This window comes from Lepidochelys kempii, chromosome 4 (assembly GCF_965140285.1).
Source record: "Lepidochelys kempii isolate rLepKem1 chromosome 4, rLepKem1.hap1, whole genome shotgun sequence".
Lineage (NCBI taxonomy): Eukaryota > Metazoa > Chordata > Testudines > Cheloniidae > Lepidochelys > Lepidochelys kempii.
Genome location: NC_136383.1, coordinates 127,881,732 through 127,894,857, shown reverse-complemented (window position 1 = coordinate 127,894,857; position 13,126 = coordinate 127,881,732). Strand labels below are relative to the sequence as shown.

General features: G+C 44.1%; 1 protein-coding gene and 1 non-coding gene across 3 annotated transcripts in view; both read right to left on the bottom strand.

Moving 5' to 3' along the window:
- Positions 1–13,126, bottom strand: part of PTCD3 (pentatricopeptide repeat domain 3) — a 43,493-nt gene that overhangs the window by 20,121 nt on the left and 10,246 nt on the right. For both annotated transcript variants that reach the window (XM_073342858.1, XM_073342860.2), the window contains 6 exons: positions 4,456–4,543; positions 4,304–4,364; positions 3,846–3,928; positions 3,085–3,229; positions 1,336–1,386; positions 273–347 (listed from right to left, as the gene is read on the bottom strand). In XM_073342858.1, coding sequence (XP_073198959.1) covers positions 273–347; positions 1,336–1,386; positions 3,085–3,229; positions 3,846–3,928; positions 4,304–4,364; positions 4,456–4,543 — 503 coding nt within the window. The remainder of the gene's footprint in view (positions 1–272; positions 348–1,335; positions 1,387–3,084; positions 3,230–3,845; positions 3,929–4,303; positions 4,365–4,455; positions 4,544–13,126) is intronic.
- On the bottom strand, positions 4,021–4,167 carry LOC140911020 (small nucleolar RNA SNORD94). Its single transcript, XR_012158813.1, has one exon. It is a non-coding gene; the product is annotated as a small nucleolar RNA SNORD94 (small nucleolar RNA).

Below are 13,126 nucleotides of genomic sequence, written 5' to 3'. Positions count from 1 at the left end.
TCCACTTGCTCTGCTCGATACTGTCCCACGAGAAAGGAAATGCTGTGTCAATACTGTGGAGCACCTTTAAGACAGCTGGTGTTTTGTGCTCCACCCCATCAACAAATACTGTACTATATTTAGTCAGAGGTAAACAAATTAGTAAGCTACTAGCTCAGAATACACTTGGTTTACCTATGCCTGCTGGACTTATCTGCAGTTGGCTGGACAGCTTACCCGTGTTTATTATATCAGAAGAGAGAGCAAGTTGTTAGATATACCAAATTACTTACCATCATCTGGATCCCGAGCAACAAAAGTCTTTCCTTCAATTTCATCCATCACTTCATAGATCATTTCCATTGAGCCTGGGGCAGATATGATAGTATGACAAACATATATGCAACTATCAGAGCTCCACTGTGTTACACAGTTCATTGACAAGATATGTCTAGCAAAAGCACCATGGAAATGGAACCAGGTGTTGGTGGGATTCTGAAGGCAGCTCAAGTAACAGTTCTTTTTTCTCCCTCTCACTATGGTTTTGCTGCTCCAAATCAACTACAGTTTTATTTAAATTAAAAATTGCCTGACATTGGATTTACATAACACAACAGGATGGCTTCAGAAATGTAGACATTTCCTAAAAGACCAATTCAAGATCCCTCCCCAAAGGCCAAGCAAACAGGCCTTAACAGGCAGGGGATTTGCCACAGCGGTTGATGGGATGAGCAGACAAAATCCAACCCACTCAACCACAGATACCAGTGCAGCTGTCCCACAAACATTATTACAGCCTATGAACTATAGTAGTGACCACTGCATTCTTTTCTTCCCCACCCTCAGGGATTTTGGCTAGTGGACCATGGGGTGATGGATTCCACAGGTCAGACCCCTGCCTTTCTCCCACCCATGCTACACAGAGTACCATATACAGCACTGTTCCCAAGCAGCAGGGGATGCAGAGTCCCTCTGCATGGCCTCTCCCATGTCCAGTGTAGTGCTGTGTTTATGGCTTGCAAGAGTGTAGGATTTTCCAACTAATGCATGGTCATAACACAGTCTTCTATTTGCTGATCTCCATGTGGAAAGGGTATCTCTTCTGTCCCCACAGAAAGTTCGCCAGAGAGAAGCAGCCTCCTCTCCTTAACACATGATAGGAGCCCCCTTAGCTTTTTCTAATGAGCTATTTGGGCAGTGCAGCAATCAGAGAGGCAATGCGCATGATCCTTACAAGATAGTTGCATGGCATGACAGTATTTTCAAACCATCAGAGTGCTGCTTTCATCCAAGCCACTTTTAGGCACTCAGAACAGTTTGCAACTAAGACACAGAGCAAGTTTACATTGTACGTACCGGATTTATAAAATATACCAAGGAGATGTTCAAACGTTGCAAGGCTGGGTTCTGCAAAGTACAAAGATACTGAAGTCAGCCTGGTAAACGGAGGCAGGCAAAGCTTTACAACTGAACTCTAAAGTAACAGCAAAGAGACGCACAAAGAAGTTATATATATTTTGTCTGTTAATACCTCTGTATCTGCAAAAGATTTATTAATAGCAAAGGTTTCTCAGAGACTGAAAAATAAATTAATAAATAATACTAACATGGCCCCAGAGATGACATTAACTATATTATTTTACCTCTTAAATCAGTGGAGTAAAAGAAGCCACATTTAGAACTTGTGTAGTTAATAGTCTATTTGACTATTCCTATCACACATGGAATCCTATGTGACACATTACAGATGTACAATTGTCCATAGATTAAGACCTGAAGGGACCACTGCTCATCTAGTCTGATCTCTTTCAGTCAGTAATTCCTGCATCAAGCCCATAAATTCTGGTTAAAATAGAGTGTCTCTTTTAGAAAGACACCAGTCTTGTTTTAAAGACTTCATGGGATACAGACTCCACATCCCTGGAAAAACTGTTAATGACTATTTACCCTCACTGTTGAACATACATTCAAACTAGAAGTAAGGTGCATCTAGCTTCGGCTTTGAGCAAGTCTATATCATTGTGCATTTTTCTGCTAGATTCACATGCCAGTTATCAAAATCTTCTTCCACATAGGCACTTAAGACCATGAGCATGTCACCTCTGAACCTTTTCTTAGATAAACTAAATAGATTCAGCTTAAGTCTCACTGTGAAACAGGATTTTCCAGTCCTCAAATCAGTCCTGTAGCTTTTTCCCAGCATCCTTTTTGAAGTGCTAATGGAATCTCATTTAAAAAAAAAGAAAAAGCAGCAGATTCGTTTAACAAGACCTACTTTTCTATCAAACCACATTGCTACAGCATTAGTTCTTGTTTGCCTGCATTATTTTACAAGTTAGTTTATAAGCAAACCAAGAGGCATTAAAACCTGAACTGCAGGAACTTCTATTCCAAAGATTTGAAAACTGTATGCTTTATTTCATATTACTTATAGTAACATCTTACGGCCCCAGTTTAGATCAGAGCCCAGGCACTGTACAAACACATAGTAAGAGAAAATTCTTGCCTTGAAAAGCTTAGAATCTAACTAATAATTATGGATAACTGCATTATATAGATGTAATGCAAATTTCCCCTAATTTGTTTGTTTACAAATGACATTTACCTGAACCAGCATGAGGCTTGATCCTGTAGTCTTTACAAGCCCCAAACTCTCATGGGCTTCAAAGATTGCAGAATTGGGGCCCATGGTTTTAAACATGCAAAGCAGTATTCCTGGCACACGTCACAAAGTTTTAAACTCTCAGAACCTTGTCTTTCTTTGGTCAAGCCTATGATGTATTAATCATTTGTATAGTACTTTACAATTTAGAATTAAGACTGGAATGGGACTCATGAGAGTCAGGTTCAATTCCAGGCTCTGGCACTGATTTGCCAGGTTACTTCACCTCTGTGCCTCAGTTTCCCCCCCATCTGTAAAATGAAGATAATTACACTGACCACCTTTGTAAAGCACTTTGAGACGTCTGGAGGAAAAGCTTTATGTAAGAGACAGGTATAACTAAATTATGCCCTGTCTCAAAACTCCTCTGGCCATCACCCTAAAGTTTGCTATTTTGGAAGTACCATTAGGAATATCCAATAAAGTCTAGGGCTCTCTCTTACCTATGTTAAGTGCTTTCATTTCCCTCAGTATCTTTAGGGAGATACCCTTTCCCATACCACCACATTTCCTCACGGTCTTCAAAACAGCATTAAAAGTTAACAGATTTGGTTGCACCTTCTGTTGAACCATGTGATTCAGCAAATCCTATACCAAGAAAAAAAAAAAAAAAAAAGAAAAGAAATAAAACCACACTGCTTTGCATTTTACTCATGACAATTCAACACTTCTATAGAATTTCAGGTGTTTCTTCTGTCTTTATATTGCCAGTGGATGATTGCTCCCAAAACTGTACATTTACTAATGCATTATCTAGTCTTGGTTTAGATTTCCCAAATTATAGGGCTGCAATAACTTTTCTTGGGTGACTATTCCACTCTTATGTTATCCCAAATAATTTAATCTCCCTCCATGGTTTTTATTCCTTTCATATATTTGTAGACAAAATTCAGTGCAGAACTTTGTTTAGAATGCTTGCTCACGTTCCATCATAATTCCACATCCATTCCACTGATTCATGTGTTCTTTAGGCTATTTCCTAAAGGACACATGAATCCCTCTCAAAACAATAGAAGGATTTTTTTTTTGGCGCCACTGTTCTACAAAAATTAGTATTAAACTTGAGTACTTTCTTTGCAAGCACTAATTATATTAGCACCTTATTAGAAAGCTTTTATTTCTAGTATTATTCAAAACACACTTTCATTTATTCCAAACAAAACCAGCCTCCAGCCTCTTCCGTCCCTCATCCCTTTCTCCTTACTTCAACAAGTTCCCATCTTTCAATGTAGTTTTCTTTCACTTCTGGGACTGCTAAAATTAGGGCATTGAAGGTGTACACATCAGCTGGAAGATTTAAGAAAATTAATTTCACAATGAGGAGTTGTATTTTACTAACAAGTACATCTTTATATGGGAGTTTATTGCTTATTGCTAACATGGCTCAGTGTTAGGCAAAGTTTTCATGTGAACTTGTTTCCAGGCAGCCAACCACATGTTGGTCACACTGGAAAAAAAGCAGAGTTCACATTCAGCTCCCATGATCTAGCTGAGGTCTGTACCCCTGCGCCAATCATCATTGCCATGGAAGAAGAGATAGCCAAACAAAATTAGAATATTTTACAACTTTCCAGAAGAATGGATTTTAAGTAACAGAAGACGGTGCATTACATACCAATCTGTCAACTATTACAGAAAAACAGGAGACAGAAAGACACTCACCGGTGTGCCTGTCATTCAGCAAGTCTGTGTACATATCATGAGCCCTCACGCAAGCCCCATGCTGAGAGAAGATAAAAATGTTTTAGAGATACTGACATAGTAAATCGGAAACGAGCAAAACAAAAACTGATATCCTCTGGAGATAACTGTACCTTCACCATTCCTCTGATGATTGTGCAATAGGAGTGTGCATTTCTCTCTGGCATTAGGTTAAATATCCTTTCGGCATTGTTGTTCTCCCTAAACTCAATAAAGAGTACAACATTAGACAGAAAGTCTAGGAGGAAGAATAAGTAGTTTATGAAATTTTTGAGTTAGAGAGTTCCACGAAGAATATCCTCAGGAAAAGAATCGAACATATTACATCTATAGTTTGCTGTATTCTACAGAAGAGTAGGGGTGTTACTTCTGGGATCCAGGAAAAATTCTAAATTTGGATAATTCTATTTTACCTAACAAAACTTTTCTGGCAGCATCAACTGGAGATGGTATTATTCTTCACTTCTTGTCATCCATTGTGTCCCATACAGAGGTGACAAACATGATTTCTATTTATAATTCAACTTCTAAAGCTTTAAAATCACTTTGTCTAGGGATATTTTTAGGGTGACCAATGCCATGGCTACTGAGCATAAGAACATAAGAATGGCCATACTGCAGAGGTGAGCAAACTATGGCCAGGGGCCGCATCCAGCCCTCCAGACATTTTAATCTGGCCCTCGAGCTCCCTCCAGGAAGTGGGGTCTGGGGCTTGTCCCGCTCTGGTGCTCCAGCCAGGGAGTGGGGTTGGGGTCTTACCCCACTCCGCACGGCTCCCAGAAGCGGTGGCATGTCTCCCCTCCGGCTCCTACATGTAGGGGCAGCCAGAGGGCTCTGCACACTGCCCCCAACTCAAGCGCTACCCCCGCAGCTCCCATTGGCTGGGAACTGCAGCCAGTGGGAGCTGCAGGAGCAGCGTCTGCACACAGGGAAGTGCGCAGACCCACCTGGCCACGCCTCTGCATAGGAGCCGGGGGGCAGGAGGGGGGCGGGCATGCCGCTGTTTCTGGGAGCTGCTTGAGATAAGTGCTACCCGGAGCCTGCCCCCCCCCGACCCCCTTCAGAGCCCCAACCCCCTACCTCAGCCCTGATCCCCCTCCTGCCCTCTGAACCCCACAGTCCCAGCCCGGAGCACCCTCCTGCTTCCCCAACTCCTCATTCCCAGCCCCACCCCAGAGCCCACACCCCCAGCCGGAGCCCTCACACCCTCCTGCACCTTCAATTTTGTGAGCATACAGAGCCTGCCATACAATTTCCATACCCAGATGTGGCGCTTGGGCCAAAGAGTTTGCCCACCCTGCCATACTAGGTCAGACCAATGGGTCCTTCTAGCCCAATATCCAGTCTGACAGTGGTCAGTTCCAGGTACTTCAAAAGAAATGAACAGAACAGGGAAATTTGGAGTGATCCATCCTCTGTTATCCAGTCCCAGCTTCTGGCTGTTGGAGGCTTAGGGACACCCCAGGGCACAAAGTTGCAACTCTAACTATCTTAGCTTACAGCCATTGATGGACCTATCCTCCATGAACTTATCTAATTCTTTTCTGAACCCAGTTATACTGTTGGTTGATTGTGTGAAGAACTACTTCCTTTTGTCTGTTTTAAACCACGGCCTATTAATTTAATTGGGTGACCCCAAGTTCTTGTGTTATGTGAAAAGGTAAATAATACTTCCCTATTCACTTTCTCCATACCACTCAGAATTGTATAGACCTCTATCATACCCCCCTGCCACGAGTCATCTCTTTTCTAAGTTGAACAGACCCAGTCTTTTTAATCTCTCCCTGTATGGAAGCTGTTCCATACCCCAAGCATTTGTGTTGCCCTTCTCTGCCCCTTTTCCAATTCTAATATATCTTTTTTTGAGATGACGCAATCAGAGATGCATGCTGTATTCAAGATGAGGGCATACCATGGCATTATGCAGTGGCATTATGATATATTTTCTATCTTATTATCTATCCCTTTCCTAATAGTTCCTAACATTCTATAAGTTTCTTTGACTGCTGCTGCACATTAAGCAGATGTTTTTAAGAGAATTATCCACAATGACACCAAGATATCTTTCTTGAGTGGTAACAGCTAGTTTAGACCCCATCATTTTGTATGTATTGTTGGGATTAAGTTTTCCAATTAGCATCACTTTGCATTTATCAGTATTGAATTTCATCTGCCATTTTCTTGCCCAGTCACCCAGTTTAGTGAGATTCATTTGTAACTCTTCGCAGTCTGCTTTGGACGTAACCATCTTGAGTAATTTTGTCTCATCTGCAAACTTTGCTATCTCACTGTTTCATAAATGATCTGGAAAAGGGGTAATGTTGAACCACATAGGGCCCAATGCAGATCCTTGGTGGATCCCACTATTTACCCCTTCCCATTGTGAAAACTGACTATTTATTCCTACCTTTGCTTCCTGTCCTTGAATCAGATACTGATCCATGAGAGGACTTCCCCTCATATCCCATGAATGTTTATTTAGCTTAAGAGCCTTTGGTGTGGGACCTTTTCAAAAGCTTCCTGAAAGTCCAAGTACACTATATCCACTGGATCATCCTTGTCCCCATGCTTGCTGACTCCTCAAAGAATTCTAATAGCCCTAGTCTACACTAGGAGTTGAGGTCAAATTTAGCAGCATTAAATTGATTTAACCCTGCACCCGTGCACACGACGAAGCCCCTTTTTTTTTTTTTTTTGACTTAAAGGGCTCTTAAAATCGATTTCCTTACTCCACCCCTGACAAGGGGATTAGCTCTGAAATCAACCTGGCTGGGTCGAATTTGGGGTACTGTGGATGCAATTAGACAGCACTGGCCTCCGGGAGCTATCCCAGAGTGCTCCATTGTGACCTCTCTGGACAGCACTCTCAACTCAGATGCACTGGCCAGGTACACAGGAAAAGGCCCGCAAACTTTTGAATTTCATTTCCTCTTTGGTCAGCGTGGCAAGCTGCACGTGAGTGCAGAGGTCATCAGCAGAGGTGACCATGATGGAGTCCCAGAATTGCAAAAGAGCTCCAGTATGGACTGAACGGGAGGTACGGAATCTGATTGCTGTATGGGGAGAGGAATCTGAACTATCAGAACTCCATTCCAGTTTTTGAAATGCCAAAACATTTGTCAAAATCTCCCAGGTCATGAAGGACAGAGGCCATAACAGGGACCCGAAGCAGTGCCGTGTGAAACTTAAGGAGCTGAGGCAAGCCTACCAGAAAACCAGAGAGGCGAACAGCCGCTCCGGGTCAGAGCCCCAAACATGCTGCTTCTATGATGAGCTGCATGCCATTTTAGGGAGTTCAGCCACCACTACCCCAGCTGTGTTGTTTGACTCCTTCAGTGGAGATGAGGCAACATGGAAGCAGGTTTTGGGGACGAGGAAGATGATGATGAGGAGGTTGTAGATAGCTCACAGCAAGCAAGCGGAGAAACCGATTTTCCCAACAGCCAGGAACTGTTTCTCACCCTGGACCTGGAGCCAGTACCCTCTGAACCCACCCAAGGCTGCCTCCCGGACCCGCCAGGCAGAGAAGGGACCTCTGGTGAGTGTACCTTTTTAAATAGTTTACATGGTTTAAAAGCAGGCATGTTAAATGATTAATTTGCCTTGGCATTCACAGCCAGTACAATTACTGGAAAAGTCCGTTAACGTGTCTGGGGATGGAGCAGAAATCCTCCAGGGACATCTCCATAAAGCTCTCCTGGATATATTCCAAAAGGTTTCTGGGGAGGGCAGCCTTATTCCATCCACCATGGTAGGACACTTTACCACACCAGACCAGTAGTATGTAGTCGAGAATCACTGCAGAACAAAGCACTGCAGCGTATGTTTGCTGGTGTTCAAACAACATCCGTTCTTTATCTCTCTGTGTTATCCTCAGGAGAGTGACATCATTCATGGTCACCTCGTTGAAATAGGGTGCTTTTCTTAAGGGGACATTCAGAGGTGCCAGTTCCTGCTGGGCTGTTTGCCTGTGGCTGAACATAAATGTTCCCCGCTGTTAGCCACGGGAAGGGGTTAACCATGTGGTCGGGGGAGGCAAAATGCGACCTTGTAACAAAAGCACATGTGCTATGTATGTAATGTTACCAGCAAGGTTTACCGAGAAAGAGCGTACCCATTGTTCTATAAAATGTGTCTTTTTAAATACCACTGTCCCTTTTTTTTTCTCCACCAGCTGCATGTGTTTCAAGAATCACAGGATCTTCTTCTTCTCAGAGGCTAGCGAAGATCAGAAGGCGAAAAAAACGCACTCGCAATGAAATGTTCTCTGAGCTCATGCTGTCCTCCCACACTGACAGAGCACAGACGAATGCATGGAGACAGACAATGTCAGAGTGCAAAAAAGCACAAAATGACCGGGAAGAGAGATGGTGGGCTGAAGAGAGGGCTGAAGTCGATAGGGGGTAGCAGCGTAAAGAGAGATAGCAGGATTCAATGCCGAGGCTGCTGGAGGACCAAACTCATATGCTACAGCGTATGGTTGAGCTGCAGGAAAGGCAGCAGGAGCACAGACCGCCACCGTGACAGCCCCTGTGTAACCAACCGCCCTCCTCCCCAAGTTCCATAGCCTCCTCACCCAGATGCCCAAGTACGCGGTGGGGGGGGCCCCCCTCCGGCCACCCAGCCACTCCACCCCAGAGGATTGCCCAAGCAACAGAAGGCTGGCATTCAATAAGTTTTAAACTTTTAGAGTGCTGTGTGGCCTTGTCCTTCCCTCCTCCACCACCCCTCCCCGGCTACCTTGGTAGTTATCCCCTTGTTTGTGTGATGAATTAATAAAGAATGCATGAATGTGAAGCAACAATGACTTTATTGCCTCTGCAAGCGGTGATCGAAGGGAGAAGGGGAGGGTGGTTAGCTTACCGGGAAGTAGAGTGAACCAAGGGGTAGGGGGTTTCATCAAGGAGAAACAAACAGAACTTTCACATCATAGCTTGGCCAGTCATGAAACTGGTTTTCAAAGCTTCTCTGATGCGCACCATGCCCTCCTGTGCTCTTCTAACCTCCCTGGTGTCTGGCTGCGCGTAACCAGGGGCCAGGCGATTTGCCTCAACCTCCCACCCCGCCATAAATATCTCCCCCTTACTCTCACAGATATTGTGGAGTGCACAGCAAGCAGTAATAACAGTGGCAATATTGGTTTCACTGAGGTCTAACCGAGTCAGTAAACTGCACCAGCGTGCTTTTAAACATCCAAATGCACATTCTACCACCATTCTGCACTTGCTCAGCCTGTAGTTGAACAGCTCCTGACTACTGTCCAGGGTGCCTATGTATGGCTTCTTGAGCCATGGCATTAAGGGGTAGGCTGGGTCCCCAAGGATATCTATAGGCATTTCAACATCCCCAACAGTTATTTTCTGGTCTGGGAATAAACTCCTTTCCTGCAGCTTTTGAAACAGACCAGAGTTCCTGAAGATGCGAGCGTCATGTACCTTTCCCGGCTATCCCACGCTGATGTTGGTGAAACGTCCCTTGTGATCCACAAGTGCTTGCAGCACTATTGAAAAGTACCCCTTGCGGTTTATGTTCTCGCCGGCTTGGTGCTCTGGTGCCAAGATAGGCATATGAGTTCTGTCTATGGCCCCACCACAGTTAGGGAATCCCATTGCAGCAAAGCCATCCACTATGACCTGCACATTTCCCAGGGTCACTACCCTTGATATCAGCAGATCTTTGACTGCATTGGCTACTTGCAGCACAGCAGCCCCCACAGTAGATTTGCGCACTCCAAATTGATTCCTGACTGACCGGTAGCTGTCTGGCATTGCAAGCTTCCACTGGGCTATTGCCAGTCGCTTCTCAACTGTGAGGGCTGCTCTCATCTTGGTCTTGTGCCTCAGGGCAGGGGAAAGCAAGTCACAAAATTCCATGAAAGTGCCTTTACGCATGCGAAAGTTTTGCAGCCAGTGGGAATCATCCCAGACCTGCGATACTATGCGGTCCCACCAGTCTGTGCTTGTTTCTTGGGCTCAGAATCGGCGTTCTACTGCACGAACCTGCCCCTTTAGCACCATGATGCCTACATTGCCAGGGCCTGTGCTTTGAGAGAAGTCTGTGTCCATGTCTTCATCACTCTCGTCACCGCGCTGATGTCGCCTACTCGCCCGGTTTCGTTTTGCCACATTCTGGTGCTGCATATACTGCTGGATAATGCACGTGGTGTTTAATGTGCTCCTAATTGCCAAAGTGATCTGAGCGGGCTCCATGCTTCCCGTGGTATGGCGTCTGCACAGAAAAAAGGTGCGGAACGATTGTCTACTGTTGCTCTGACGGAGGGAGGGGCGACTGACGACTTGGCTTACAGGGAATTAAAATCAACAAAGGGGGTGGCTTTACATCAAGGAGAAACAAAAACAAATGTCACACAGAGTGGGCCCCTCAAGGATTGAACTCAAAACCCTGGGTTTAGCAGGCCAATGCTCAACCCACTGAGCTATCCCTCCCCCCGGTATTTCAGGCAGGACTGAATCTCCATTAAACTTTTCACAGTGCTCCTGACGATTGTCGGCTGTTGATTTCACAGAGGGAGGGAGGGGGAAGCAAATGAATACAAAAATCTGGTGCATTTCTTGTTTTGATCCACTCCATCTGTCTTTTAGATCTTTGGCTGGCAGCAGACGGTGCAGCAGGAGTGCTAGCCATCCTCATCTCCTGGCTGCTCATCAGAAGATGGTGCAGTAGGACTGCCGGCAGGACTAAAAAGAATGACCTGGTTGAGTCACTCCTATTTTAGTCCCTGCGCCCGTGTCTGCCCAGGTGTTCCTGACCGACCTTACCGAGGCGGCCAGGAGCACCTCGGACATGACGACGATGGTTATCAGGCCTATTGCACCGTCTGCTGCCGAAAGGCAATGGGCTGCTTGCAGTACCACGTCTGCCACCACCCAGGAGACGTACGGTGACAGTGAGCTAAGCGGGCTCCCTGCTTGCCGTGGTATGGCGTCTGCACAGGTAACTCAGGAAAAAAGGCGCAAAACAATTGTCTGCCATTGCTTTCAAGGAGGGATGGGGGGAGGGCCTGACGACATGTACCCAGAACCACCTGCGACAATGTTTTTGCCCCATTAGGCATTGAGATCTCAACCCAGAATTCCAATGGGCAGTGGAGACTGCGGGAACTGTGGGAAAGCTACCCACAGTGCAACACTCCAGAAGTCGACGCTAGCCTCGGTACTGTGGAAACACTCCGCTGAATTAATGCACTTAGAGCATTTTGTGTGGGGACACACACAATGGACTATATAAAAATGATTTCTAAAAAACCGACTTCTATAAATTCAACCTAATTTCGTAGTGTAGACATACCCATAGATTGGCAAGGCATGATTTCTCTTTACAAAAGCCATGTTGACTCTTCCCAACATATCATGTTCATCTATGTGTCTGATAATTCTGTTCTTTACTATAGTTTCAAACAATTTGCCTGGTATTGAAGTTAGGCGTATTGGCCTGCAATTGCCAGGATTGCCTCTGGAACATTTTTTTAAAAATAGACATTACACGAGCTATCTTCAAGTCATCTGGTACAGAGGCTGATTTAAGTGATAGATTACATACTACAGTTAGTAGTTCTCAAGTTCCTTCACAACTTTTGGTTGAATACCATCTGGTCCTGGTGACTTCTTACCATTTATCAATTTGTTCCAAAACCTTCTCTATTGACTCTTCATTCTGGGAGAGTTCCTCAGATTTGTCATCTAAAAAAGAATGGCTCATTTAGCTTCTCTGCAATGGCCTGGTCTTCCTTGAGTACTCCTTTAGCATCTTGATCATCCAGTGACCACACTGATTGTTTGGCAGGCTTCCTGCTTCTGATGTACTTAATTTTTTTGCTGTCAGATTTTGTGTCCTTAGTTAATTGTTCTTCAAGTTCTTTCTTAGCTTGCCTTATTCTACTTTTACACGACTTGCCAGAGTTTATGCTCCTTTCTATTTTTCTCACTAGGATCTGACTTCCAGTTTTTCAAGGATGCCTTTCTGCCTCTAAATGCCTTTTTAATGTGCTATTTAGCCATGATGGCATTTTTATTGTCCCCTTACTGTTTTTTTGTTTTTTTGTTTTTAATTTTCTCCTGGTGCTTCAGAAGTCTTCAGGATGACAGATGTAACATAGTTGCACTCTGTTGGTTACTATTTGCTAGTCACACGTATGCTTGTCAGCCCACCCTCTCTCAAATGTTGCAGAATATAGACTGTGTATAAGATTTACAAACTTCTCCAACCATGTTAAGCCAGAGGTAAAAGGTCAAGCCATTCTTAAACCTCTTACTGGATCTTGATTACCACTCTAGAAAAAGTACAATAAAACCTCAGAGTTACGAACACCACAGGAATGGAGGTTGTTCCTAACTATGAAATATTCATAATTCTGAACAAAACTTTATGGTTGTTCTTTCAAAAGTTTACAACTGAACATTGACTTAATACAGTTTTGAAACTTTACTATGGAGAAGAAAAATGCGGCTTTACCTTTACTTTTTAGTACTTAACATTTAACATAGTATTGTACTGTATTTCCTTTTTTATTTTCGTCTCTGCTGCTGTCTGATTGCATACTTCCGGTTCCAAACGAGGTGTGTAGTTGACTAGTCAGTTCGTAACTCTGGTGTTCATAACTCTGAGGTTCTACTGTATATTTTAAATACATCAACATATGGTATAAAGAGGAGTCAGCTGCAGATATGTTAATAGGTCTTTACAAACACAACAAAAAGAAACTGAAATCTTAGAACACCGCAAGATTCACATCCAAATTACATTTAATAAAACCCCAAGAGACTG